Genomic DNA, 27,309 nt, shown 5'->3' on the forward strand with positions numbered 1-27,309 from the left:
GCTCAGGGGGAAATTTATATCCGAAGCAATTGCTCACCAGATTTCACACCTCAGCCTGGCTTTACCTCCGCAGGACAAGATCTGCCTTCCACCACTATATTTCGTCTTTTATCCAAAAGCCTGCTTTTCCCCAAAGCCCCTGGCTGGAAGGGAAATGAGTACTGGATAAGTCGCGGGTTCAGACAATCTGTTTACTGCCTTACCTTTGGAGAATTTCCAGCACCGGAAATGTGTATGCCGCCAATCAGAAAAGTACAAGAGAAGCGTTTAGCTTCATTCTTCAGAAGGAAATCCAGACTGACAGCCATATATTCTTCACTGTTAACTGCTTTGAATGACTTAGGATTTAATATGTTAGTCAGTCTGACTTATTTCTTGCATGTCTCTCCACTTTCTCTTATGTTTAATAGGAAGTTGCTTATTTTATGCCGTAAATACTTCAATTTGCTGCTGAGTAAATGTAGGTTTACGGCACAAACCAGGTTAGTAGTTCTTACAGCAGAACTGCAGACGCAAACAGGATAGAATATGTGGTTTGGGGCAAATTGCTTTCCCACCAATCAGAACTATGAAACAGCCAATAACTGCTTATTAAAATTTAATCCGGTTGTTATTTTGAGCGATCAATTTTAAAGGGCCTCAGAAAGACTGGCCTTATTGGATCGCCTCCGGAGTAACAAGAGCACCGAGCCTGTTGTCCTTCCTTCCCAATTCTCCAGGCTCACGGAGTTTTCGGGAAGGAGAAAGTGCGAGCTGATCAGTGTACACAAACTGAGCTCCCAGGAGGCTCGTTACGCTTTCGTGCTTTTCGCAGGCTGAGCGCTGCGGGCTTTATTCCAAACCGACAAAATCCCAGCAGAAATGCATCTAAATGACTCATCATGTCACCAAGAAAAAGGCCCAAATCAACACACATTCAGTCACAGTTTAACAGCTCTGGGAGTGTGCAAGTCGAACTAGCTGAAATTGATACATCTGATTATTATTATTATTATTATTTTTTTTTTTTTATCATCAATGCCAGGTGAGTTGGTGTAGGGTCGTAAATATTTTTAGATTTCCTTTTCCATTACAATGTTTCATTGAATGCTACGTAGGGCTGGGTAAGAAACTCAATTCAATTTAGATGTTTTAGAAAGTCTACCTTATTGTCAATTCAACAAATGTACTAGACATACAAGGAATCAAAATGACTCCCATGCTCGCCATCCCATTCTAAAACTAAAAACTTGAAGACATCAAATAACCAATAGTAACAAAAGGTTTTCCATAATCCATAAAAATGCAACAATAATATTTTGAAAATTTCATTAACCAGATACTTTATACGATTTTAAAAACACTATTCGATTTGCTATTGACACAATTCAATATTGATTTAAATAGTTTGATTAGTATTTAAATCAATACTTATTGATTTAGTAATAAGTAGTATACAAATAATTAATTGGGATACTGCTTAATTTTTGGTATTAGTTTTACATTTTTCCTGTAAATATGAACAACTATGATGTTATACATTACTTAAGAATTTATATATTCACATAATACAATAGTACTTGTACTCAATACGGAATACAAAGCATGCTAGTACTGTTTTAAAATTGAATTTAAGTGTCTGTAAACGTAAATAGTTATCCTTGTGGAAACTGATATAATTTATAAATCAAAATTTTTAAGCATATTTTAATAATATTGTCATTCTGACCCACACACCCCACCACTAGGTGGTGGTAACACATACAACATACCTGTTTACCAACCACCAATGAATTCAAGAAGAAGAAGAAGACAACTTCACATCAAAGTGTTTTATATGTGATAATATAAAACAAGCATTGGCCAACAGAGCTAATTGAATCACAGGGTTTTCCGAATAAATATCGAATTAGAAAAATGTACAGCAATGCATTGATAATCAATATTTTTATTCCATTCCTTATGCCAAGAGATACTTGCCCCCACTTTCTACTGCTGCTGACATAAGGACATATTTATGCATATCTCTACTAATGTGTGAATACAGAGTCTGTAACAACACTTTACAGCTTTAGTACTTTACTTCTGCAGGTGTCTGATGAACCACCATATTTAACTTTCTGCTGAGGGTTGGTGAGGAATGTCCAACTTCATTGGTAGGTTTCAGTGAATTTTTTTAACCTCAAATTTGGAAATCTCGATTACAGATACAAAGCACCGTGATTGATCTGACAGAGAATCTCATTGTCGGCTCTGAAAAGAGCACATCTGGAGATGGTCGGGTCCCTCAGATGGTTAGTAAGTTTGAAAACAATTGAGAGCCCAGCTTTTTCCCTAAAAGCCCTTTTCATCTCTAAAAATATCCCTCTGCCATGCAACATAGATGAACACGTGCCCATGGCTGTGCTGTCAAGCACAGATGCCTATGGAGAATGTTTTGACACCACCAGGCTCCCATTTCTCTGCAGAGACACAAATAAGTAACGGGGCTTTGCTTTTAGTGTCCCAGTGTCATGCGTGTGCGCTGCCATCTCTCCGCCTCTGTTGACTGGTCTGTGGCAGCTGGCTCTGCACTTCTTCGAGTTTTTTTTTTTTGTTTGTTTTGTTTTTGATTTGAAGCTGTTGGGGGAATTGGAGGCAACCATGTTGAAATGCCTGCTACAGTTTTGTTGTCCATTCCCAACAAGAGAGAGCTTGTCTTCGTCCACATTTGAGTGTGTGTCTGCAGATGTGCGCACTTGTTGCCAAGCAGCAGGATCCAGGCTGTCAGTCCGTGGCAGTCGTGGCGAAGCTGCTCTGCTTGTCAAGTGCTGCTGTAAGCAGTGAGGAGATTTGGAGGGAAAGAGGTTCTCGCTATCTCTGACAAAGCCAGTCATTATCTAAGTTTGTGGTGTGTCATTTATCTCTGCCACTGGCGCTGCTCAGGAAGCAAATATCCTACAGCATTGCACCTGAAAGTGCAACACTGCAACATTTCTGCTGTCTATGCTTTCTGAAGTTTTCCCTTTTAGTTTTCACATTCCTCAGACTTTTGTCTTTTACTGGGTCTTGAACTTTATCAAATCCACTCAGGCATGCAGACTAAACTTTGCAAACTTTTGCTAGTTTGAGGTTGAATCCCTGATTCAAACGTCTTGGTATATTCAGCTAATATGCATGCAGTCGTTGTGTGAATTGTACCGACTCTACAGTCTGCATTCACATGTTGTTGTCTTGCATGTCTGTGTAAAATGGGGTCACTCTTGAAAATGAGAACACGTGTCTCAAAAGAGTAACCTATATACATAGAAATCAAACATGAATATCTACAATAGTCACAAAAACTTAGGGAGTCCAACCTACAATGAAAGTGGGCTGAGGAGATCATGCAAAAGTGATTTCCTCCTCAGCACAGTGGTGGGCATGCTACAACAAAAACATCCCAATGTCTCAGTGACATGTCATGTGTTCTTGACCATCAATACCACCTTGACAATGACATCTCATGCTGTACACAAGTTGAGTCATTGTCTGTTGAGACGTGGCATCCCACTTTTATTGCTTGGCAGTCCTTGAGGTCATGGAGGTTCTGGAGTCCAGAGTTACGAGCCTCTCCCTGGTGACTGAGTTGATCCCAGAGGTTTTCTGTGGGACTCAGATCTGGAGAAAGTGCAGGCCACTCCATTCAAGGTTCCCCAGTCTCCAGCTGTCGCTCTTTAATGATCCGACATTGATGAGTTGGAGCTTTCTCATCCATGAGGATAAAATTAGGCCTGTGTTGCTCATTCTGGGGCACAATGACTGGATTAATGGCGTTATTTGGGTGGTATTGGCTTGCCGATGTCAGTGTATTGACAAGACATAGCTGCCCACGCTGTAACATCAAAGGCTCGTCTGGTGACAGCAGTGACTGAGAGGCAGAGCTCTCCTTGACTGTTTAAATAAGCGTTTTGATTGAACCAAGAATTTTACTGGTCGAATCAAACAGCTGTTGTGAATTTTGTCATTAAGCACCTTGCTAGAAAACATCAAGTTGCGTAAAAAGTACTCACATGTTGGACATGTGCATAATTTCTGCAAATGAAACCACATGTGAAGTGTTTTCTAAGAATTTCAAAATCTAAAACACTGTTTTCTATCTTACTAGAAAATGTTTCAACACGTAAAACATGTCAGAAAGTTGTTTTACATGTGGGATACCTTCAGCATCGACTGGCATGCTGTCGGTAGTTTTTGCCTTAGAGACGTACTCTGAGAACAGCTTGCATACTTCAACTTGTCACTGGTTCAGTGGTTGACGTGCCCACCTGACCCCATGAGGATGGATCCCTGGGTGACGAGGCCAGAGAAATAATGCTGAGTGAGGTCAGAGCTGTCTGTCTGTTTTCCTGAGCGATGACAAACCCCATATGGCCACATTTTCAGCTAGCCTACACAGTTTGTCTAAGCCTTGATAACCTGCTGTATTCACGTATAAGCAAAAAGGATAAAAACATGATTTATCCAACGCCTGACTCACTTTAAATGCTAATAATTATCTTTTCTTCCGTTTCAAGACTAGAGGGAATAATTCAGGCAGCCTTTATCATCGCTAACATTAACATCTGCAGAGTTTGGGTAATTAGCATTTCCTGCACAACAGCAGTATGTATTTTATTACATTCAGTTCATCCTAATTGCCTGACTCCAGGTTTTATGTGAAACAGTGATGGTATCATAATGACTCACCTTAAGCTTATAGAAAGATGACCTAAGCAAGGCACTAATTGCATTTTCATCCAACCACCTGAGATAATTAAATGTTATAAAACCCAATGTCTAATACCAAGCTAATATCATTTATCTTAAAAATAGTTTCAAAAGTTTCTCATGATGTAATACCCTTCAGTGAATATGAACACCAACATTTAAAACAACAATGTATAACGTTTTAATTGCTTTCAGTAAAAACATCTTGCCAACCAGCTTGTTACTCAGCAGACTGAGTTTAAAACATCACTACCTTAATATCACTGACATGTGGGGCTTCTTTAGTTCTCATAAAACACAGAGCCAATATGGTCTCAAAATAATAATAATAAGCAGTCCAGTTGTCTTTTGCTTTTACATCCAAATCCAAAAATCCTATTTGCTAGCTTATAAAACAGACAACCTACAATTCCTGGTATGTGAGTCAAGTTCCTCTACTGACTGACAGTCATTCAGGTTCAGACCTGAATGTTATATTATTAAAATGGTAAAATCACTTATTTTGTTTCTCTGTAAGAACAGAATTGCTGACTAACTTTTCCTGAAAAACATTTTGCAGTGAGCTTAACTCCTTCACTTAGGGACAGTCTGGTGTGTATGTTTGGGCTCTGGCTCATGAGCCGCTTTCTTGCCCGTTTGCCAACAGTTTGTCGTAGAGTTGAACAATCTCCGCTGGGGAAAGCAAGGCCTTCTGTAAACCCCCACACTGGCGAGCAACTGTTGTCATATTTGACTGCATTGCAGCAAGGAGCCCGGACATCTTGACCAGCTCGGTCCGGCTCCGCTGACGTCTTGCTGTCTGTCACTGCTTGGCAACGGACACGTTTCCAGCTTTCTGCTCCAAGGTCACCTTTTTCTTTCCTTTAATTGAGTTGGGTTGGGTTGAAATGAATTGAGTTAGATCCCACACTGTAACAATGCACATGTCTACTTGTCCTTGGTAACAAGCGTCTTATTAGAGATGAAAAATAATAGGCCAAGACTTTTCTATCTTGAATATGTGACAATTTGTTTTGCTCCGTGAGCTACAAAGTTTAAAAAAAAAAAACAACTAAATTATTCACTTCAAGGAATGGGACTGAATTTCTTTGTTTTTGTATTTGTTTTCTGAGCGGGGTTCTAGGAAGAGTTTATAACCTTATCTTACCAGAAGCAGTGTATTTACCCTGATAAAATGGACAGACTTATGCTATTTTAAGTCAGCTTCAGTTTCAAAGTTGCCATGTGGCGTTCATGTAAACGCTATTTTCCAAATCTTTAAACAGTTGTAGTGATTTTGGTAGATCCTTTTGGAGAGAGAAAAGTATTTGTTGGTAAAGAATTCCTGTTTGATACTGAATGAGTTTAAGAAATAGTCTTGAAAACAGCATTAGCTATGACATTAATGAGGTTGAAGGTTTTGATGTGGCAGAAATCTGACTTGGCTAGCACTAGATGTTAGCACTAAAACTAACTACCTATTTGTTATTGACAACATACAGATACATAACAGATACTACAACTCAACATTAATATTATTAAGCCAAGGTAATGTGCATTCATCACTGACAAAAATAAAAATAAATGTTGTAGTTACACCATAACTGCAAAAATCATAACACATCAAAAGCCACAATGGAAGTTATGCTAAAAAATAAAACTCTTAGCTTTATTATGCTATGAAGTTTATCGTCACTTTTGTTATGATTATTTCATTGTCTTCTGTTGCTCCGTGTTGTGGTCTTTTCTGTTGAGTGTGGCTTTTGCAATTTATTGACCCTTCTGAGCCACCGTAGGCTTATAATTTATAGAAAAAGCTTTAGCATAAGCAGTTCTATTTTTGAGAATCTCCATTTGTTAAAAATTGAGATTTTTAACAATGAACAAGTCCATGTCTAAAGTAGACATTGGATTAGCAGTGAAGCTAGCGCTAACAAAAAATGCTACATCAGTTTTTTTAATGTCTTCTTCGAAGTGAACAGTTATCTAGATATCTAGAGTTAATACTGCATTTTTCTTTCTTTGAGCTCAAATCAACCGTTACTTTCCTTTTAAAGCAGAAAACTGTGTTTAGTCTACTTGTGATCTGCAGACACAGAAGCTACTGTTAGCCATCCATCTCCCAGAAATAAGGAGAGATGAATATGTGAATATGCAACAGCGGATGGACTGACATTTCTTAGCATCTCATATTATGCATGAGATTTTCTCCGGTCTAAGCTTGTCATCAAACAAACAGAGTTCTTATTCGGTAAGTACTTCCTTTTTGATTTGGCTCCGTTCTGCATTGTCATCCTCCTTTAATTAACCCAGTGAAACTCGCCGCTGACAACATGTCTGATCGGCTCTCCAAGGACTTCTTGGGCCCATCCTGGTCAGGAGGAGAGGGAGGGGAGGGGTGAGGCGAACAGACGGGAGCGGGAGCTGGCAGTTGCAGTAGGTAGAAGTGGAACACTGAGGAGTCCTTTCTTCCTTCCTTTCTTTCGCGTTTCCATTTCCTCTTTCGACAAGCCAGTAGAGCCACGGCTGCTTCCATGTTCTCTGTCAGGTGAAGCTTCGCCTCAAGTCTTTACAACGGTGAGCCAATAGGAAGCAACTGTCCCATAGGAGGTAAGATGATGGCAGAACTTGAACTATCCTCTGTAGAAATCTGAGACAATAGATTAATGTATTAATGTTTTGTGTTTGAAAGAAGTCAAATTATGACAGTTTATTCTCTCAGTAAAGTCTTTATGTTTCACTTTGGGGATTAGAAAACTTATTGCTACGTTTTAGATGGAAAGGAATTTTTTTTGTTTCCTTAAACTATGTTGTGGTAATTTTGTCTTTGCCTTTTACAGTAGTTCAAAAAATAGTTATTTCTACTCACTTTTTCAAACATATTTGTGGGCATAAAGTTGTTGTTTTTTTTTACTATAAGCCACAAGCATTAATTAAGATAACACGGAGCTTCATTAACAGAATCTATGATTTACTTCCGACTTAACTTATATTAGGATATTGTTTACAGTTTGAATGAGTTTGACTCTAAATGTCATTGCTACATTGTGGATTTGGGGAAAGAATCAAACATTGTCAGCAGGTGAAGTTTGTAATAAATATGGATGGATGGTAATTGAGGGGCTTTATTGGTTAATATTTTGGTTGGATCAGTGGAAGGTGATTGGTTGGGCCATTGGCTGGCTGTTGCTTATTGGTTGGTCGGATTGATAAAGTGAATACATTTGTGAAATTTGACTCATATTAACAAAAACTCATATCTCTCTGTTAGTAACACTAATTTTTGTTTTATCTTGCATAATAAAGTTTGAACGAGTGCTGTTTTTACCAGTCATCTTGGTTTCATTCTGTTTCTTACCATTTCCCTCAAGCAACTATTTATTGATCCTGTCAGCGGCGAGCAATTTACCACTTCACAATCAGGCCGTTTCAAACGCCGTCTCTTCTTCACTCTAGTATCATTTCTTTTTTTAGAGCTGTTGAAAGAGTGCATTGAATATTGTATGAGCTCATTCCTGCATGGCTGAACAGAACCACAGCAGCCTGTTCGTACCGGTGATGCAGCCTGTTAAAATCAATAGCAAAAGATTGCAATAACAAGGGGGGAAAAAGTCTCCCCTCAGGGAGCGGTTTTTGTCTCGTAAACACCTGCTATAAAACATTATTTGAGTTAGCACATGTGTTGCAAACTGAAACAGCATTTGACATGAGAGAGAAACGTTTGCTTTTGTAATCTACTTGAAGCGAGGTAACCAAGGAGGTCACAGTTAAGACATCACAGGTTTATCCAGCAGTTATAAGTAAAACTCATTAACAAAATGACTCATTTAGCGGCTTTCACACTTTTCCCTTCTTCAAAATAAGGAACTGAAGCCAACTCCATCCTGAATGATCTACGCCTGAGTATTCAGCACTCATGCTTAATTTAGGACGTTATGACACAAATGTCCGACCTGCCTGCCTCATCTCTAAGGTTACTGAGTTTGTTTGAGCCATCTTTTCAGATGACGTAACGGCGTGTTGGTCTCAGAGGAGGAGCTCGGTTAGCCCCGTCTCTGTGACAGAAATCATTGCTGATCCTGGGAGGCAGCCTGATGAAATATTCACACTGTAACAGTTAGGGTGGTCTTTTTATAGAGCAACACCTTTTGTTTGTTTTACTAAGCCTTCAACCAGAGAAATCTGAGCTTGTTCAGCATCCAGAGAAAATGTTCCTTTTAGAATTCACACATGCAAAGCACAAGCAGCAGAAGAGTTAAAGATTTTCTCCTTGTTTATTACAAATAGCTCATCTGGTAAATCGGTGTGCGCTTTAAAATCTCGTTCTTATATCCTCAAGGTGAGTTGATCCTTTTAAAATAAAAGTACAGAGAAAAACAATGACTGTGGAAATAAAGCGTACCTGGACATGATGCAGCAGAACACTGTGTCTACCATATTTATTTCAATATAAGTCTATAGTATTGTTTTGGAAAATACATGCTTATTAGATAGAAAATGGTATAATAGTTTAGCAGTTCCTTATAATGGCATTATTCATTATTCACATTCTCAACTACATCACATATCATAAAACGGTATCATCAGTGTAGAATCTCTTTGTCGTGATCTGTGTTTTGCTGTGTGTTTATTTTGAGTTTCCTGTGTATCTGTGTCTCCGTGTTGTCCTGTTCTCCCCTTGATTAGTTCCCAGGTGTTTCTTGTTCCCTGATTACCCCCAGTGTATTTAGTGTCACTTGTGTGTCTGTTCTTTGTCGGGTCCTCGTCTAATGTGCGTTCAGTCCTTCGTGTTGTCCAGTCGTTTTACTGTTGCTACCGGCGTCGAGCCCTGGCTTCCGCTCGGCCGTGCTGCCCGTTGCTTGGACTGTGTTTTCGTTATTAAAATCATTTATTCATCTTACCTGGGTCTACAGCGTCTGCCTCACCACCTCTCACCACCAATTCATGACACTCTTCTAGATTTACTTGCGTAACACTACAGATAGATGCTGTTTATTGGTAAATGTACAGTATTTATCCCAAACCATCACAGTACTCACTTTTTTTTTTTTTTTTTGCTTTGGTGTGTCACTCCACACCAAAGCAATGCAAGAATTACACATAATGAAGACCCACCAGTTTGTTTTTAAATTAGCAAGTTAAAACATTTTCAGGTTTTCTGGTGACTTAAAGCACCAGAAACCACAGAGAGCCAGATGTGGATATAGGGAAGGAATATTATAACTACCATGCAAAGTCAGGAAGCATCTTAAAGATGGTTAAATGTGTCACAAATTATTTAATAAACACCATCCTTTACTCAGGCTTAATTTTCTCTTTTCTTGTAAAGGTTATCTCCAGTTTAATTTGTTAAAATAAGAGACAAACTAATGTGCATTTCATTTTACTCTTGTACTGTAGACATATGAAACCAAAATGGAGGTGCTTACATAACTTTCAATTTGTACTATTTTGGACTTGGGCCGGGATGAGATTTTCATAGTATTTATAACAAAAAAAGAAACGGTTATGATTACATGTGCAATGAAATCCAACATAGTAAATTCATAGTTCCAATAATATTATCCGTGATATTTGTTGTTTTGGATACGCAGACTGTAGTGAAAATATCATATTAACAGCAGCTAACATTTGATTTTCTAAATTTGAAGTGCTATAGAGAGTAACACAAGCATAACATGTTAACATTAGCTGGTCAATTAGCTAAGCTATCTTCTTGGGTAGCTAGCCTGCAGCCAGATTCTTTACAGTCATGCAACTTATTGCTTACCAGCCTTAGTTTTAAAATAAACTGTGAGGATCATAATACATAAAAATAACATTTAAAACTGTTTCTGGAAGCTGACTATACATTGACTTTTAAGATCCTGAGTTCCCACCCCTAGCTTCACTGATCTGTTCACCAATTCCATTTCCATGAACAACTCTGGCCTAGGCTTTATTCACTTGCTCCATTTCTTGTATCAGCATAAATAAACAAAATAAAAAAAGAACCTGATCAAATACGCCAGGGGAGCTCTTCACTGTGTGCAGATACCACTTAGCGTGTTAACTGAGCAAGAGATCACACAGAAGCTGCTCTAATCATCTGCTCTGCATTTCAAACTGACTCATTAGACGGAAGATTTCAGCATTTCATTAGAGAGGCCGCGGTTGGATAAAAGAGCTAGCTCGCAGCTGCCAGCGAGAATATTCTAATGGTTAGAAAGGAGTTGGAAGTCATTGAGCTCCTACACAAGCCATCTGCCTCTGCATCACATAATTCGCTGATAGACCTCGACGCTGGCTGCCCATGCTGCCTAGCTCTTTCACCGTGCCCCCTTTTTTGTGGTAAATGGGAATCATCTAGAGCAATTTGCATCAAGTAGACAGGAAATGAGGGGATATGTTAAAAACGTTAATTTGTTCCTTCATAAGAGAGGCTGAAACGATACATGTTGTCTGCATTTAGGCTTCTAAAGCAAAATGCGTTCATCGAGACATCTTGCGTGTTTGATCCCCACGTGAGTTGTACGTGCGAAAAAGAATTTCTCCATCTGAATTCGCCACTTTTAAACTTCCTAAACCGGCGTTCTACATTTGGCGAAGCATACAGAGTGGCATTCAAGTGGTGTGCATCTGCACTTGTCTTTCAGAGGACAGCCAAGTGTCATTTGTTTAGAGCGCTAAAAGTGCCCCTGCCTCTCTGTTGTTGTCGCGCGCAGGAGGGAGTGTCTCGGAGGATGCAGCAGAGTGCTCACACACTCCCCTGCCACCGCTGAGGTTTCTGATGTAAGCACCTCAGAGCAGAGGAAGTAACTTAAAGTCAGATTGGAGAAGTGACATCGCTGCAAGAAAAAGAAATATCCGCACAGGATCATCTGCAGATGCAAACCGGCCACCCTTGATGAATATTAATATAATCAAAGCAGTCGTCTGCATACGGTGACTTGCGGTTTTAGACAGAAATGGTTTATAGAAAGTCATTTCAATGATTATTCTTTGTCTGCGGACCCAGAAAGGGCAGCAATAAATGAACTCTAATTTGAGCAAGTTGAACCCCACTTAGAAAGCTTTAACACCTGCATTTTATAGCATGATGAATAGCTCTTTAAAAGCTGCAAATTTACACCGACTGATGATTCATTTCTTGTGCAAGCCAAACTTGTCCTTTGCTTCAAGTCCGTCGCCAAGATTCTTATTCAATAATGGCTTTGAATTGAAGGAGAATTGTAGAAGGAAAGGTTTGGATGGTAAAAATAACTAAGTAGCATAAACGAACTGAAGCCGTTCATGTGGTGCCGTACAGATGTAATGAAAAGGAAATAAAGCTTTTTAGAGTAGTTTTTTTTTTCTTCATACCTGGTTAAATCATTGCTGTGAAGATAAATGCTGCCTGTTGGATGGTAAGAAATCAATTTTGCACTGCACCAGTGGACATCTGGGTTGCTAGGTGTCTGCAGGTGGCAGGTGCATATATCATCAAAATGTACCTTTGTGTGTCCCTGATGCTTATGTTAGAGCATTTATTTCCCCAGTTTCACCATGTGTCATGCTGTTAAAACAATAGAATTTTTTGCACATTATTTTTACTTGGTCATTTATTTTAAGCTCCTCTTCATCCGTTTTCTTATAGGCAGATTTAATAGTCGTTTCTCTCTGCCATGTTTGCTGTGTTTAGCATGCTGTTGTAAACCACACACCATCAGCTATACTGCAGGGGGAAGGGTTTCACAAAAGTTTGGCTCTGTGTGTCTTTATAGTGCGGTCCGCCTTAATCGAATTGCGGTTCGTTTGTGGAGGTGTGAACGTGCCATCGAACTCTGACGTGGACCAAAAAAAAACAAGTTCTGTTCCACCTAAAAACTTAGGCCTCGGTTTAGTTCAGGGGTGTCCAAAGTGGGTCCTGGAGGGCCAGCATCCTGCGTGTTTTAGTTTTCTCCCTGGTTTAACGCACCTGGATGAAATGATGGCTCATTAGAGGCCTTTAGGAGAACACTGACCTGCTGAGAAGGTTGTTGCTACCACCAGGGAGAGAACTAAAACATGCAGGATGCCGGCCCTCGAGGACAGACTTTGGGCACCCCTGGTTTAGTTGAAGTGAAATCTGGTGTGGTTCAAATGCACATGTGAAGGCCAAGTGGACCAGAGACGGCTCCGAAAAGAGGGAAGCAGACAATGGCACAGGGCATTCTGGGTAAATAGAAGCAAAACAAACGTACAAATCTAGCGTTATTGGGAGAAATGGCTCACAGTCTTCTGCCAACAACAAAAGAGAAATCCCACAGCCCCTAAAATCTGACACTACTCCATTTTGGTTTCCATTTTGTGAGGAAAGAAGTCGTGTTCGTGTCTTTTTCTGTCATTTACTTCAGTGGTTCTTGGTGCAGCACAACCACAGGCAAGGAGGGAATGTGGTTGAGTTGGTTTGACACAACAGCAGAGGAAAATGTAACAAATGTTGCAATTTTGGTCCTCAATTTAACCGAGTTTACTGGACTATCATCTGTGAAAACACTCTCACATTTTGTATTGTGTGTACGAAAATGAACGTCTAACTATGTGACCGCGTGTCAACAGTTTGACTTCCGCACGTCCTTGATGGGGCCTTAAATGTCTTGGGGTTTTTTTCCAGGGTGACAGATATATTGAGTTGGGGTTTCTTTTATTTTAGAGCAGGTGTTTCCTCTTTGGTTTTTTTTACTTTTCATTTTTTTAGCTGTAGAAGCTACAAGTGTTTGATCAGATTTATTAGGCATAAGAGTGGTGGTGGTCTTTTACAATCACAAGCAGGAGCACAAAGGCAAAGCCAGATGCAGATGAGACTTGACAGGTTGGCATGGAAACCAAGTCGTCTCTACAAAGACTCAGGTTTTTTTTTTGTTGCATGTCTTAGCAGCTCCGTTTGTCACGGCGTGTGTAGAAATGTGTGAGTGAGAGGACAAAATAATCCCAGAAAACCCAGTGAACTTTTCCTCTGGGCTTGTTTACCGAATCCAATGGCAGAAAATCTGGTTGGAGTTTAAAGAACCATATTGTGCGAGTTTTAACAGCAAAAAATGAAGTAGTGCAGTAATGATCCGCTTGTTTGATCCATCTGCTCCTCATTTAGGAGCCTTTGTTTGTTTGCCTTCCAAATGAGATAAACCATAACAACAATAATATGAATCTGCTTAGTCAGTCACACACGATGAATCAATTAGCCTGTTTTAACCCTAAAGAAAACAGAGCTCAGCTGTTTTATGTGGATGAGAGACGTTTATCTACAAATCTTCACTGCATTCAAAGTAGAGTTTAGTTATGGTGGAGGCAGATGGCTTTGAATCCTGGATGCTCGTAAAACGGAGTTCACTGATATGTGAAGCGACTCGGATATTTCTGCTGTTCAGCTCGCAGAGAAAAAAGTGAATATTGAATCTTATTCAATCTCCTTTTGGTTTCTTCTTCCCCTGCAGTTGGGACGACAGCAGCTCGGTGAGCAGCGGCCTCAGCGACACCTTGGACAACTTCAGCACCGACGACCTGAACACGCCAGCGTACTCCGCCACGAGCTCGTCACGCAAAACCAAGGGAGCACAGGTGGGGCCGCGCGCAGTGGATTCTGACCGACAGCATGGTGATGTTTCTGTGTGTGGAAGAAATTCAAAAGTAGGAGACTGATGGGCACAGAGAGATAGAGCTCCAACACCTTTCAGAAGCATTTCCACCCGTTGAAATTTTTCACATCTTATCACGTTACTCACTTCAGTGTACTTAATAATGGGATTTAATGTAATGGATCAGTGCGCGTTCATCTATTCATGGATTTTTTTCTTTTTATTCTTGCCAAAAATTTTACCTATTTTAAAAGTTTTTCCATAGATCACATCAAAAACATTTAAAAATCAATGTGTCTTGGGAAGCTAGCATGCCTACGTGCTATGCTACTTGACATGCTATTGGCTGATGTTTGCAAAGCAGCCAATCCTGAAGCGCCATTCACTTTCCTTGGTGTTAATTGGCTTTATCCCCAACAGTGGAGATTAGCATCTGTGGTTGTGCTAAGATGGTTTCCATTGTGCGTTTTTATGCATATTAAGGTATATTTGGTGGTTGAACTATTAAAATATGCATTTATGAGCATTTTTGAGGAAATCTCAAGTATTTGTAGACGTTAGCCGTTTGCGGTAGGGTGTGGTCCCTAACTCGTGATTACAGGATGTAGGGACAACCGAAGCTGACCCTGTTTAGGTAGACAGTAATTCAGTTTGTAGGTTATTCATAGGTGTCAGAATAAAGGGGGCTGGATGTACTGTAGATGCATACCAGACTTTCAAGATGTAATTGTTCAAAGCCAGAAACCCTGATAAAGCTCAGGAGGTTTTGCATATGCTTATGTTTTCACGTAAAAAATAAAACGGCCTCGTCTAACATCTTTATTTGGCCTGAAGCAAAGGCCAACCAGTGCGTCAGCTCTGAAATCACCGCTGACGGTGGGAGCAGTAAGAGCAGCATTCAGCTCTCCTCAGAGGGGCTTTTGCTTTATTCTGCCAAGTATCCTTGGCTCCTCATGAAATACTCAACAGACTGTCCTCTTAAGAGACTCTGGCGTTGCTAGGGAGACTGACCATCTGTTAAGGTGGGGCTGCTTGTCACTTGTGTGTTTGTGGGGGAGCGTTTGTAAGCGTCCCAAAACTGGAGATCTGTACATCGGAGATTCCAAAGATAGCTGCGACTTCACACACACACGCACACACACCCCGCTGCTCGAGCGGGCGCTCACCCATCCTTCCGGTGACTCACAACGTGTGTTTGAATGTGCTTAGTACTTGTTTCAAAAAGAACCAGGTTGATGACTTTTATAGGCACTTTCTACGTGCGGCAGAGAGAAGGTCCTTTTCCAGTTGTGTTATCTCGTAGAAACTTTGACTAATCAGTGCTTTCTTTAATCCCAACAACCCCTCTACTCCCCCCTCTGCAGTCCCAGAAAGGAAGCAGGTCCAAGCATGCCGAGCCGGAGGTGAGCAGCAGTTGGGTTGGAGCCGAAGATCTGAAAAAAGTAGAGGAGGAGTTGGACGCGAGCATGGACCCCAACGGCAGCCCCTCCCGCTGGAAGCCTTCCCCGTCCGCCTGTTCACCCCAAACCCAGGGTCAGTATGAGGACACGGGTCAGAAGGCAGCGGGGCTACCCCAGATGTCCCAAACGGGCTCGTGGAGGAGGGGCATGACGACCCAGGTGGGGATTACCCCACCCAGAACCAAGGGGGCCTCCGCTTCGCTCAAAACACCAGGTAGGAGAGGCAACCTTGACTGCATTTAAAAAACACGGTGCATAGTAAAAGAAATCCTGATTATTGCTTGGCTGCCTTTGGCAGCTGCAATTCCTTGAACATTTTCACAATTGCAACCCCAAAACTCAAAGCATTATATAAAAATTTTATTTGATTACAGAGTAGTACATGAACTTTCAAACTGAGCAAGAAAGCATTGATCAGAGAGGGAGCCAAGAGGTTCAAGGTATCTCTGGAGGAACTGCAGAGATCTACTGCTCAGGTGTAAGAACCTGTTGATCGGGTAGTTAAAGGGCAGTATTATGTAAAATTGACATTTTAGAGCTTTACGTCATGTCATAATGTTATTCCCTTATCAAAGACATACCTGGAGTGTTGCCTTGATTATTTCATGCAAGTTTGAGAACTCATCTAATCTCCCACGGCAACCATTCAGCTGTGGTAAGCGCTTCCTTCGAGGACGAAGCTCCTTCTCATATCTGCAATTTCCAAGCTTCCTCTTTGTAGAGCATCCCTCTTCTTTGACTCCTCCACTCAGCTCCTCAAGACTAGCCAGCATCAATTAGCAAACAGCTGAGCTCATTATACAATGCTGGTAAAAACACTGTTAAAAAGTTAATGGAGGAGGTATATTGTGATGACTTCCTGAAGGTCAGAAAAGAGCAGGTGTTTCTTAAAGAGACAGAGGCCCAATTTCTAGGAGTTAATTTTCTTAGTCAAACAATTGGGTGTATAGGGGTATAAAATGCCCCTATGTGCCATAATATTGCCTCTTCGGGTTGTTTTGGTAGGTTTCCACCAGCTATAAAATGAGGACATAAAGTGTAGTATGCAGTTTGAAGGGTTATTGTCTTGATCAATCTCATAAAATTCCAATACAAATCCCTTGAAATTCATGTGTCTAGGTATCAATTTAACTGCAGGATGCTATCAGATGGGAGGATGCTAAATCTGTGGCTTTTCTCGTCTGTTTGGCAGGTAAAACAGACGATGCCAAGGCCTCAGAAAAGGGCAAAGTACCCTCCAAAAGCTCTGCTGGGATACAGCGTTCACCATCAGATGCTGGGAGAAGTAGCGGGGATGAAGGCAAGAAGCCTCCTTCTGGAATTGCTCGCCCCCCTGCCACCAGTTCCTTTGGATACAAGAAGATCCCTGGCCCTGCAGGCACTCTAATTACCTCAAGCGGTGCAGCCCTCACCAGCGGCTCAGCCACACTGGGCAAGGCCCCCAAATCGTCGGCTGCCCTCGGCAAAGGCACGAGCATCGGCGGAGTCCGTAAAACCAGCCTGGATGGCTCGCAGCCCCAGGACGACGGCATTCTCCTCAGCTGCAGCGGCTCCAAGGTCACCCTGCAGTACCGCTCCCTCCCCAGACCCGCCAAATCCTCCAGTGGGTCGGCGGCGGCAGTGGCTGGGCGCTGCGGACACCGCTCCAGCTCCAGCAGCATCGAATCAAACGTCAGCGGCAAGTCAGCGGTCGGGGCATCAACACAAGCGGGTGCCAAACGGAGGGAGGGAAAGGTGGGCTCGGACCGCTCCAGTCCCATCACCGTCAACCAGACAGATAAAGAGAAAGTCGGGGTGTCGGACCAGGACCCGGCAGCAGGGCTGTCCACCCCTCCCAAATCCAGCCCCACCTCCAGCTCAGCGGGCCAGTCAGGCCTCAGGCAGCCGGGATCCAAATACCCAGACATCGCTTCGCCTACCTTCCGCAGGTCAGACGCAGAATACTTCCCGTCTGCTCTCATCTGTCTTGGTCCCTTGTCTTCTTGTTGGGTTTTGCGTGAATCAACCATTTCACCGCATAGTTTCTTTTAGTTACGTTTTTGAAAAACTTTCATGATACGGTAGATGTTCAGGAACAGGCTCAGGTCTCTTCAAGAGTTCATCAGGTTCATTCAGAAAATCAGTCTGAGCTTCAATGTGGTTTTTCTTGAGTGATAAATGTAGTGCTCAGATTTGTTTTTCCTGTTCCCAAGACTCCAAGAGAGGACAGCTGAAACATGACTGCTCCCCCATGGGTTAAACATCCTCTGACATCTCTATCAATTTTTATCAGGCTGCACAGAAAAAATATAAACCAGTAAGCTAAGGGATGTTACTACATAGACTGCCCCCTAGTGTCGATGTTAAGCAACTGCAGCTAAAGCTTTGTTCAGTTTTGATTAAATTCCACCAAATCCTGTTCAGAAGTATAGATCAGAGATCAAGTTAACAGGAAGTTTCTTGACACCCAGTCTTTGTTTTCAAGCTGTAGCTTAGTGGGTGTTTGGAAACAGTGCTGCCATACCAGCTGGTTCCATCTGCATGTCTACAAGCTTCTTTTTCCTCAACAGAGAATTTTCCTTGTGTTTTTTTAGTAAATATTGCTATGACTGAGGGGTAGCAGGATTGAAGGTCCTAACAGATTTATTCATATGGTTGAAATGGCTACAGTTGCATCAGGTGATGAATGTATTTGGAAGGTTTTATCTGTGGGAAGATGCCATAAAGCTACTTTGTTGTTACATATACAGTGCCATGCATAAATAAGTATTCACACCCATGAACATTTTTATGTTTTTATGCACATTTTGGCTAAAGTGCTATTAGCTAATTTTTTATTTAGCGCTTTTGCTAACTTTGAAAATGATTTGCACACTTAGCCTCCCCTAAGTCATTTTTCCGAATAAATTCTGAAGCGCTAATTAACTTGGCTGTTTAACTTGTACATTTTCAGCTGCATTAAGTTTTATAACAGTCCAGTATTGTTCCAGCATGGAGCTTGCAATCGCTCGTTTGAGCACTTCTAAATGACTGCACCCACCTCTCTACCCCATCCTCCCCTCACCCTAGATTGTTTGGCACCAAAGCCAGCAGCAAGGCCAGCTCTCCGGGCACGCCCGACTCTGGCAAGTGCCCGTCAATACTGGGCAGCCCCCATGGCACGCTGGCCAGGCAGGCCAGCCTGGACTCGCCTTCTTCTGGCACGGGGAGCCTGGGCAGCGCCGGCGGCCTGAGCGGCGGCAGCAGCCCGCTGTATGGTAAAACCCCCGACCTGTGTACCGACTCGCTGGCCTCCAGCCCAGCCTCTGGCCTCTCCCTGCCCTCCAACGCTCGCCCCTGGCCTGCCTGTAGCTCGTCAGCCGGCAGCAAGGACACGCTGAGCTGCCAGAGTATGACCAGTCTGCACACCAGCTCTGAGTCCATTGACATGCCGCTGGGCCATCACGGGCCTAAGGTTACGCGAACCGGCAGTATCAAGTCCACCCTGTCTGAGGGGTGAGTAAGAGGAGAATATGATTGGGACGAATCGTATTCATTGTTTCATTTGACAACTGAGACAAAAAGTGTAGCCTTGTTACCTTAAGATCTAGGAATAAGAAGATAGATAGTATCACAGTGAGTAATACCAGTGATAAACATGAACTCATCCAGTACACCATACATTTTTCTGCTCTGGTTTTGCAAATAGAACACAAACACCACAAATCCAAACCATGGCAGAAAAAAGTCACTATAAATTCAGATCATTTCAGACATGCTCATAAGAAGTCTGTATCAGTGTATTCATTGTTTTGTTCACACGCAGTGCATGGAGTACAACACAGAACGTAGTATCACGGCACACTTTTATAGTCCCTCAGTAGTACAGCTGAATGTCTCAAAAATGAAACAATCAACTTTAAACATGGTGTTTGTGTGTGTTTTCAGTTTTTGTAGTTCTACGTACAGTAGATGCATAATGTCCTGATGTTCTCTCGTTTTGTCTGTCTCTGTGTGAACGTTTGGCTTCTTTTTCATGTGTCACGAAATATAAATGATTTGAGTGTTCATCTGATTGGCCCGTTCCTCTGTTTCAACAGCATGCCCCTTGACAGAAACACGCTCCCCAAAAAGGGACTGAGGTACAGCACATCTGCATCTGTAGTTATCTCTGTTGTCTGTTTGCACTCGCATGGATCACCAGCGCATGTTCAAATGTTGTTCACACCACGGCCCTAAGGAGATATTTCCTATAGGTACTGATGTAAAGATTCAAAAAGATGGAGGACTGCATGATTTAGCACATTTACATTAAATATACAGTCACCTCAACATTTACTGTGCCCCTTACTGTCAAAACTCGTACTTTAGATTTAGTTTGTTTTGCAGTCACTTGATTTAAAAAAATAAAATAAAATAATCCAACCTTCAATTTACTGGCGGAAAAGCAATCCAGCTTTTTAAATAAAGTAATCAGCACCAGACTTTGGCGCCCAATTCATTCATATCACTCTAACTCGTCTTTCCACCTGCCATTACATCCTGCTGTCACTTTTGAGCAATACACCAAGGTAGAGACAGACCGCCCAACCTGTAGGTGTCAGTCCACCTTTTTCTGGTTGAGGTCAGACTTACATTCACATTCAGCTTCTCCACTGGAGGTGGTGGCCTGAAAAAAGGAACGATGAGAACCTACCAAACTAGAAACCATCCTCTCCTCTCCATAATTATGCCTTATGCTCCTGTCCGAGGATTGGGGAACATGTGCAACCCAGGCAGAGTACAGGTACTCTGCACTGTACTCCTGCAGCATCCCTTGCAAAAACCTTTGTGAAAGTAAACCTTTCCAGATCCACAAAACCCATGTAGTCTGGAAACCAAACTCTCATACACTCCTCAGCAATTCAACAAGGAAGATCTACATCTGCTTCTTCAGATTCAGAGGTCCAGTGATCGGTTCAAGCCTCCGTTCCAACACTCAGAAGAGTTTTTTGGGGTAATTTTTTTATTTAAGGTTGGTCAATTGAGTTTGGAATGAGCTTAAATTTGGGTTAAATTTAGGCTAAACAAAACCATTGAAAATCAAGGTAGATCATCTCCGACGACAGTTTTCAGCATTCACTTTTTAACTACAGTAAATAGTAAATGGACTGAATTTATGTAGCACATTTTCAATCATTTTGACCAAAGTGTCTTACACTAGAGTGACATTCACCCATTCGCACTCACAAAGGCACTCACATTTATACACCGATACGAACATCGGTAGGCAACTTGGGGTTAAGTGCCTTGCCCAGAGGCGCATCGACATGTGACAGGAGGAAGCTGGAATTGAACATACAGATGTGTCATGTTTGTAATCGCACTAGTATGTCGCAATGTTAGACATTGCGTTTAACCCCACCTGCGAGTGACAACGTTCTCCTGAACCATAAAACGGCTTACGGACTCACCTTGTACCGCTCAGTTGAATTGAGGCATTGCATCTTTCCTCTGATGGCACAATCTCTCTAGTTTGTCAACAAGCCTGGATCCTTTATGCACTCTGTCCTTCAGCTCACCCCAAAAGTTTTCTGTAGGATTTTTGAGACCAGATTGATAAAACGTTAAGCTGAGGGAGAAAAATAAATTTTTTTTAATTTAGCGTGAAACGAAGAAATAACTCAGATTAATAGCTGTTTAAACTTGCCTCTATATTTTAAGGGAATCCTTCAGAGCAGATGAATGGCCTGGTTTCAAACTATTGGTTGTGTAGACTGCCTTTGGTGCATTTGCTCTTTTAAAGCTTGAATGAATCTGCTGTCATGCAACTCTTTCTGCCTGTTTGATATGCTGCTCAGCGTGGACTGTGGTGACTTTTTGCAAAAGCTCCCTCTAAGCTCAAATGCCTGTTCACATTTCAGGAACGATCTGCTATACCCCAGCTTTTGATTATTGGCTATGGAAACTCAGATTTCTTTCTACACTAATATTCAGGAAATAAGCACACAGGTCCTGGTGATGACGATTTTGTTGGGGAAAAGTCAAACAGCTTTTATACATCATTCTGTTACAACGTCAGCAACGAAAAATGCAACGTCACACCAGCAATTACAGTGTTATTCGCCCATTGCTGGTTGAAATGAAAAGGATGTACAGGGCAGTGATGAAAGTCGGGGTCAGATGTGACGAGCCTGGTAATGCTGCTAAGAAGGAAGGAGTGCAAACTCAATTATAATTCCTGGAGGATTAAATATGGCCGATTGTCATGTGGGAGATAAGAAGGCTTTCTATTGAGATGGAGATGGAGAGAGAAGAGTTGAATGGTAGAGAGTGTTTGTGTGTGTGTGTGTTTCATTCATTAGCATGCAAAAGCTTGGACAACTGCAGTTCATTTTCCTGTAAATCGTTAAATGATTGAAGGATGAACTGACGTAGCAACTGTTCAGCCAATACAATGTTCTGAAAACTAAACCCAACACTTCAAACCATTTTAGAGTCTACTTGGCTTTATAGCACAATTGTTTGTGGTGATTTTTGAGGAACCTCAACTGATGCAAATTTGAATAGTCATTTATATTTTCCAACCTTAGCCAGTTTTGTGCATTAAGATTGCATAAAAATCATGGTTTAGTACAGGGGTGGGCAATCCTGGTCCTCGAGGGCCGGTCTCCTGCAACTTTTAGATGTATCTCTACTTCAACACACCTGAGTCAAATAATGAGGTCATTAGCAGGACTCTGGAGAACTTGACTGCACTTAGGAGGTGATTCAACTATTGGATTCAAGTGTGTTGGACCAGGGAGACATCTAAGAGTTGCAGGACACCGGCCCTCGAGGACCAGGATTGCCCACCCCTGGTTTAGTATCTAACTCAGCCATGGTTTGGTGCTTGTCTCACTTTTGAAGTCCCAACTGAAACTCAAAACTAAGGTTAGTTCGGCTGTTCTTGTCTTAGTTTTAAAGTCCCAGGTCGCTATCATGGTTTGGTCCCAACCTGGAACTTATAGTCTCCAGTTCATCCTTACCTCAGTTTTGAAGCTTCTATTCCACATCATGGTGTGAGGCTTACCTTGGTCTCTAAGTCTTGACATGGTCCTTACCTCACTTTTGAAGTTCTGCTCTGCCGATTTGTTCAGTTTTAAAGTCTCCGTTCGGTATCACGGTTTGATCCTCACCTCAGTTTTAAATTCCTGTTTGCTCCTAATACGGGTTTTGAAGTTCCCTTTTGGTGTCATGAATTGAACCTTGGTCTTGAAGTCACAATTTGGTCTTGAGTCGGTTTTCAACTCAAGAAAACCGAGTTGAGTTTGGCAAGTTTAACTCGGTCAGTGTTTTACGTTGTCTAACACTAAAGATAAATAATTACTTTTTCAACCAGAAATGCTCTGTCATTTCAACATGCTAATGTATAGAAGATTAGGACTACTAGCGGGCAACTGTAATTTGGTAGCAAATGGTAGCAGTGTGGATAGAGAAGTTGGGGATATGATTGAGCGAAGGGACAGGTTTACCCCAACTATTGCCTGTTTGATACTATAAAGACTCCTGAGTTATTTGTTATGGTTATGGCTCAGTGTGAATGGTAGTGAAAGATTGTTTGAATGCTACAGGCAGCTTTAGTCACACACATTCATATTTATATGAATGTTTTTTAAGCGTCATACACATCTGGTGACTGAAGGAAAGATTCAAATTTTCAGATTGTTATTTTTTTTTGCATGTTGCTGATTGCATAGTGGTGCATGTTTATTTACCCTCTGCTCTTGTGCATTTGCTGTGTAGCTTTGCTGCTGCAGAAGTGACCTGCTTTAACTTCTGAGAATGTCCTCCTGTCTTAAGTTCATAGTGGTTTTGTGACTCTCAGGTACCCACCGTCGTCTCGGCAGACGTCCCACGAAGAAGGAAAGGAGTGGTTGAGGTCGCATTCGACCGGGGGCCTGCAGGACACGGGCAGCCAGTCCCCGCTTTCTCCTCCCGGAGCGGCTTGCATCAACACTGGAAAATATCACTACTCCAACCTCTGTTAGTCTTTAAAAATATCCTAATTTTATTATATTACAGTCCATAAAAATCCCAATTTCATTTGTGTTTTTCACTATTAATTCTAACACCGGCAAATATGAAATGTGCTCTATTTTGAGTTTTCACAAGGTTTCATGAATTTCAAACTGTATTTTAAAAGGTCCATGTTTAGTCTAAAATCATCCAGTTAAGAATTGGTGTCTCTAAGTACTTAATATTTCACACTAGAGATAATCAAATGCAGCCAGGATTCATTAAAAACTGAAAACGGCTCTTTAGTTCAGCACTGATGGGAAGCTTCAAGGCACACGCCAACTTTTCCGTTGTTAGCAGCTCGTGGTTGTACTCACAGCGCTTAGAAAAATGTTCCTGTACTGTCTGTCAATCTGTCACTTTTTTACTGTGTTCCCCTAACGGCCACCACAGATATGATTTAGAAATTATTATTTGATGCCAATTTATCCGAGAGTTGTGAGCCAGTCTTAGTTTCACCAATTCCACCATAAGTAAAGTAGCTACAGGCTGTCCTTAAAATGGGCGCAGGTCACTAAATAAAATCATTATCTAATTTGCATAACTCACCATGTGCGTCCAATTGTACCAGATGTTAGTGAGAAGAATGGGGTGACAAAAAGAGGTTAAAAAATATACCATATCATATCCAGCTTTTTCTTATATCTTAACCATATGGTCTACTTAGGAGAAACAGCTAAAACATGCCATCTGTTGTTGGTTGAGAATAATAATGCATGTTTTTACATCAGAGTCTTCAAAAGTCATAAATTGCTATGTTTCCATCCAATGGTCATGTAAATGTTGAGCAAACTTTAAAAATTTCACAAAAAGGAAAATGTGAATTTGGTATGTTTCCAATCAACCAGGCTACGCAAAATGTGATCAGATCAGATGTTGAAGTTATGTGTTGGTGTAAAAAAAAAAAACACAGATAAATGTCCGTTATGTCAGAACTTAATTGACAAATGTGGGTCCATCTTCCCTTTAGCGCTTTGACATTTCAAAAAAAAAAAGTCAAAAATCTAAGTTAACTTAAGTGAGCGTAAAGAACTATTTTGCAAAACTGAGGAAATTATTATGAATGTTAATGTTTCCATCAACCTTTTCTAGTGCGATCCTTCCAAGTGCTCATAATTATTATTTTTTTTAATGGAAACACATCTGACAACAAAAAAGTCAAGAGGGTTTGACAATAATAGCACTTACTCCACCAGAAGTCACACACGTTGCTTCGCAAAACAATATTTGCAAAAGCAAGATCATGCACTGAAAAAAATGTTTCTTTGTACCAACTTTAAAAAAAGGACTATTTTGTTTCTCTGTGTTGTTTTACTATGTTTGCTCAAGCTATAACTCTCAATTTCAGAATTATTCAAATCAGAATTAACATCTCGAGCAAAACGAATAAAATTAGCTTTAGCAAATTTGAGTAACTTCTTTAAAAAGTTAGTTGAAAGAAACATTTTTTTCGGTGTGATAACGTATATTAAAAAAGTGACTAATACCGCTACATTTTCTGCATGTCATTACTGCGCAGTAAGTCCGACCAACATCAACCAGTACAACCTGCCACCAGGCAATAGCGGCAGCATGAGCCGCTCCAACAGCATCCCCGCTCAGGACTCGTTTGACCTGTACGGAGAGGGCCACCCACTAGGGGGCAGTGCGACCTCCCTGGAGGACCGACCCCGGGCCATCAGTCGCTCAGGTTCCTTCAGAGACAGCACTGATGAAGGTAAGACGGTCCTGAACTATGAACCTGAAAATACCAAGAGAATAGAAAGAAATATGTTTGAGTTTAAAATAGTGAATGTTTTTTTGAAGTGTCATCTGAGTTGTTCACATTGTGTCTCTGTCTCACAGTCCATGGCTCGTCCTTGTCTCTGGTCTCCAGCACATCCTCACTGTACTCTGCGGTAAGTCGCTCAATGGGACAGGTTTAAGAAATCAAATAAAACACAATATGCTCACTATAACATTCTTTTTTCTTTTTTTTTAAGTTAAATGAAATTCATCTAAAACTATATCTCTTTCCCCTTCTAGGTCAATTTTGTATGTTTTTATTGAGGTTATATTGGAAATGTGTAAAGCAGCCTTAAATAACATGAAAGCTGCTTTTCTAATAGTGCAGGCTGTGACTCAGACGCCACAATCATGGAGATAGCAGATTAGTTTTTGCGGGCAGAACTGATGACCGTACACTTCTGTCTCATTCCTTTAGCTTTCAAGTCGCTAAAGTTTTGGTACTCGTTGAACGAATCAATTTGTTTCCTAATAAATAAAAAATAATTCTCATTTTGTTTTCTGGTGGATTTTTAGCATTTTAATTGTCAGCGATAGTGTCTTTTAGATCTTTTAAGTTAAGTAAGATTATCTTCCATGTTTGCTATTTAATCTTTTTTCTGATTCGTCACATCAGAAGGGAAATAGCATCTCTGGGAGGCAGTAAAGATATGGTTCTAATTGGAGTTTGCTTGTCTCTTACAGACTGAGGAAAAAGCCCACTCTGAGGTAAAACTGAGGGACAGAACAAGCATGTCTCTGTCTGCATGCTGCCTTCCTGCCGTGTAGCACTAAACTATGGTTACAATTACTTGTGCTGCGTTGCATTTGTCATCAGAAGTTCAAATGTCCAATCTGCAACTTGGAAAACTCCATTGGTACAACGTCTGGTAGGGAGACTGTCGCAGCGGTGTCACTGGCTCGGATTGCTAGACAACAGCTAGCCTAGCCACTGAGCAGAACAGTCAAACCTGATGGGTTTCAAACTTGCAATTGAAGCAGTACGATTCGGTGCGACATCAATCCGACAGCTGAGGTCCAACTTCTGGTTTCAAGTGCAAGAAAGTCTCTGCCCACCGACAGATTTCTTCAGTTTTTTGCGACATTGAAATGCTTTGTGTTAAAATGAGACGGAGAGTAAACCCAAGTAAATAGGACATGTAGTCTTTAAATGATTTCATTCATTAAAGGGAAACAAAAAAACTGTCTAAACCAATGAAAATCTGTTAAGGGCGAATACTTTTCTTATTGCACCGAAAGTCGTTGCCGCTTTGTTTGACTTGGTTTGTTTTCGCCTAGTGTTTGTCCGACCCAGCATGTTCCTCTCCTGTTTTTGGATCTCCTCTGGCTGTTTCCTTGTGTTTGAAAGTCTTGCATGTTCTGCTGTGCAGATTTTCTTCTCCGATGTAGTCCAACAAGGACAAAAATCGCTGCTGTTTGTCTCTAATAACATTGGGCAGAACCAACACCAAAATTTGAGCTCCGGCTGTGTTCAGTTTAACGACAAAACAGTTTAACTCTATGTTGCATTGCTTTTCATGATCTTTTGGTGATTTCGTTTTCCAATGTAAACAATGTTTTTCTTTTCTTTATTTATTACAAAAACTAACACAACATGCATCTACTGCACCCTGATTTCATCTAATTTAGCTTGTTTTCCTCTTTTTTGTCTGAGTTTGCATGTCTTTTAGTTATGTCGTTTTATTCGTGTGTTTTAGCTCAAGTTTGGTTCAGAGAGTAGCAACAAACACTCTCTGAGACGAAGGTTTAATGAATCACTGAGAATTCAATTCTAGTGACACACTTGGGATATTTCCCCTGAAATAAAA

General features: G+C 41.2%; 1 protein-coding gene across 12 annotated transcripts in view; it reads left to right on the plus strand.

Moving 5' to 3' along the window:
• Nucleotides 1-27,309, plus strand: part of nav3 (neuron navigator 3) — a 283,136-nt gene that overhangs the window by 228,258 nt on the left and 27,569 nt on the right. For 9 of the 12 annotated variants that reach the window (XM_023350561.1, XM_023350555.1, XM_023350557.1 and 6 more), the window contains 9 exons: nucleotides 14,121-14,244; nucleotides 15,626-15,935; nucleotides 16,914-17,649; nucleotides 18,770-19,195; nucleotides 19,780-19,821; nucleotides 23,526-23,683; nucleotides 25,236-25,433; nucleotides 25,562-25,614; nucleotides 26,186-26,209. In XM_023350561.1, coding sequence (XP_023206329.1) covers nucleotides 14,121-14,244; nucleotides 15,626-15,935; nucleotides 16,914-17,649; nucleotides 18,770-19,195; nucleotides 19,780-19,821; nucleotides 23,526-23,683; nucleotides 25,236-25,433; nucleotides 25,562-25,614; nucleotides 26,186-26,209 — 2,071 coding nt within the window. The remainder of the gene's footprint in view (nucleotides 1-14,120; nucleotides 14,245-15,625; nucleotides 15,936-16,913; nucleotides 17,650-18,769; nucleotides 19,196-19,779; nucleotides 19,822-23,525; nucleotides 23,684-25,235; nucleotides 25,434-25,561; nucleotides 25,615-26,185; nucleotides 26,210-27,309) is intronic. The other 3 variants (XM_023350559.1, XM_023350562.1, XM_023350563.1) reach the window with 3 other exon arrangements.

This window comes from Xiphophorus maculatus, chromosome 17 (assembly GCF_002775205.1).
Source record: "Xiphophorus maculatus strain JP 163 A chromosome 17, X_maculatus-5.0-male, whole genome shotgun sequence".
Taxonomy (NCBI): domain Eukaryota; kingdom Metazoa; phylum Chordata; class Actinopteri; order Cyprinodontiformes; family Poeciliidae; genus Xiphophorus; species Xiphophorus maculatus.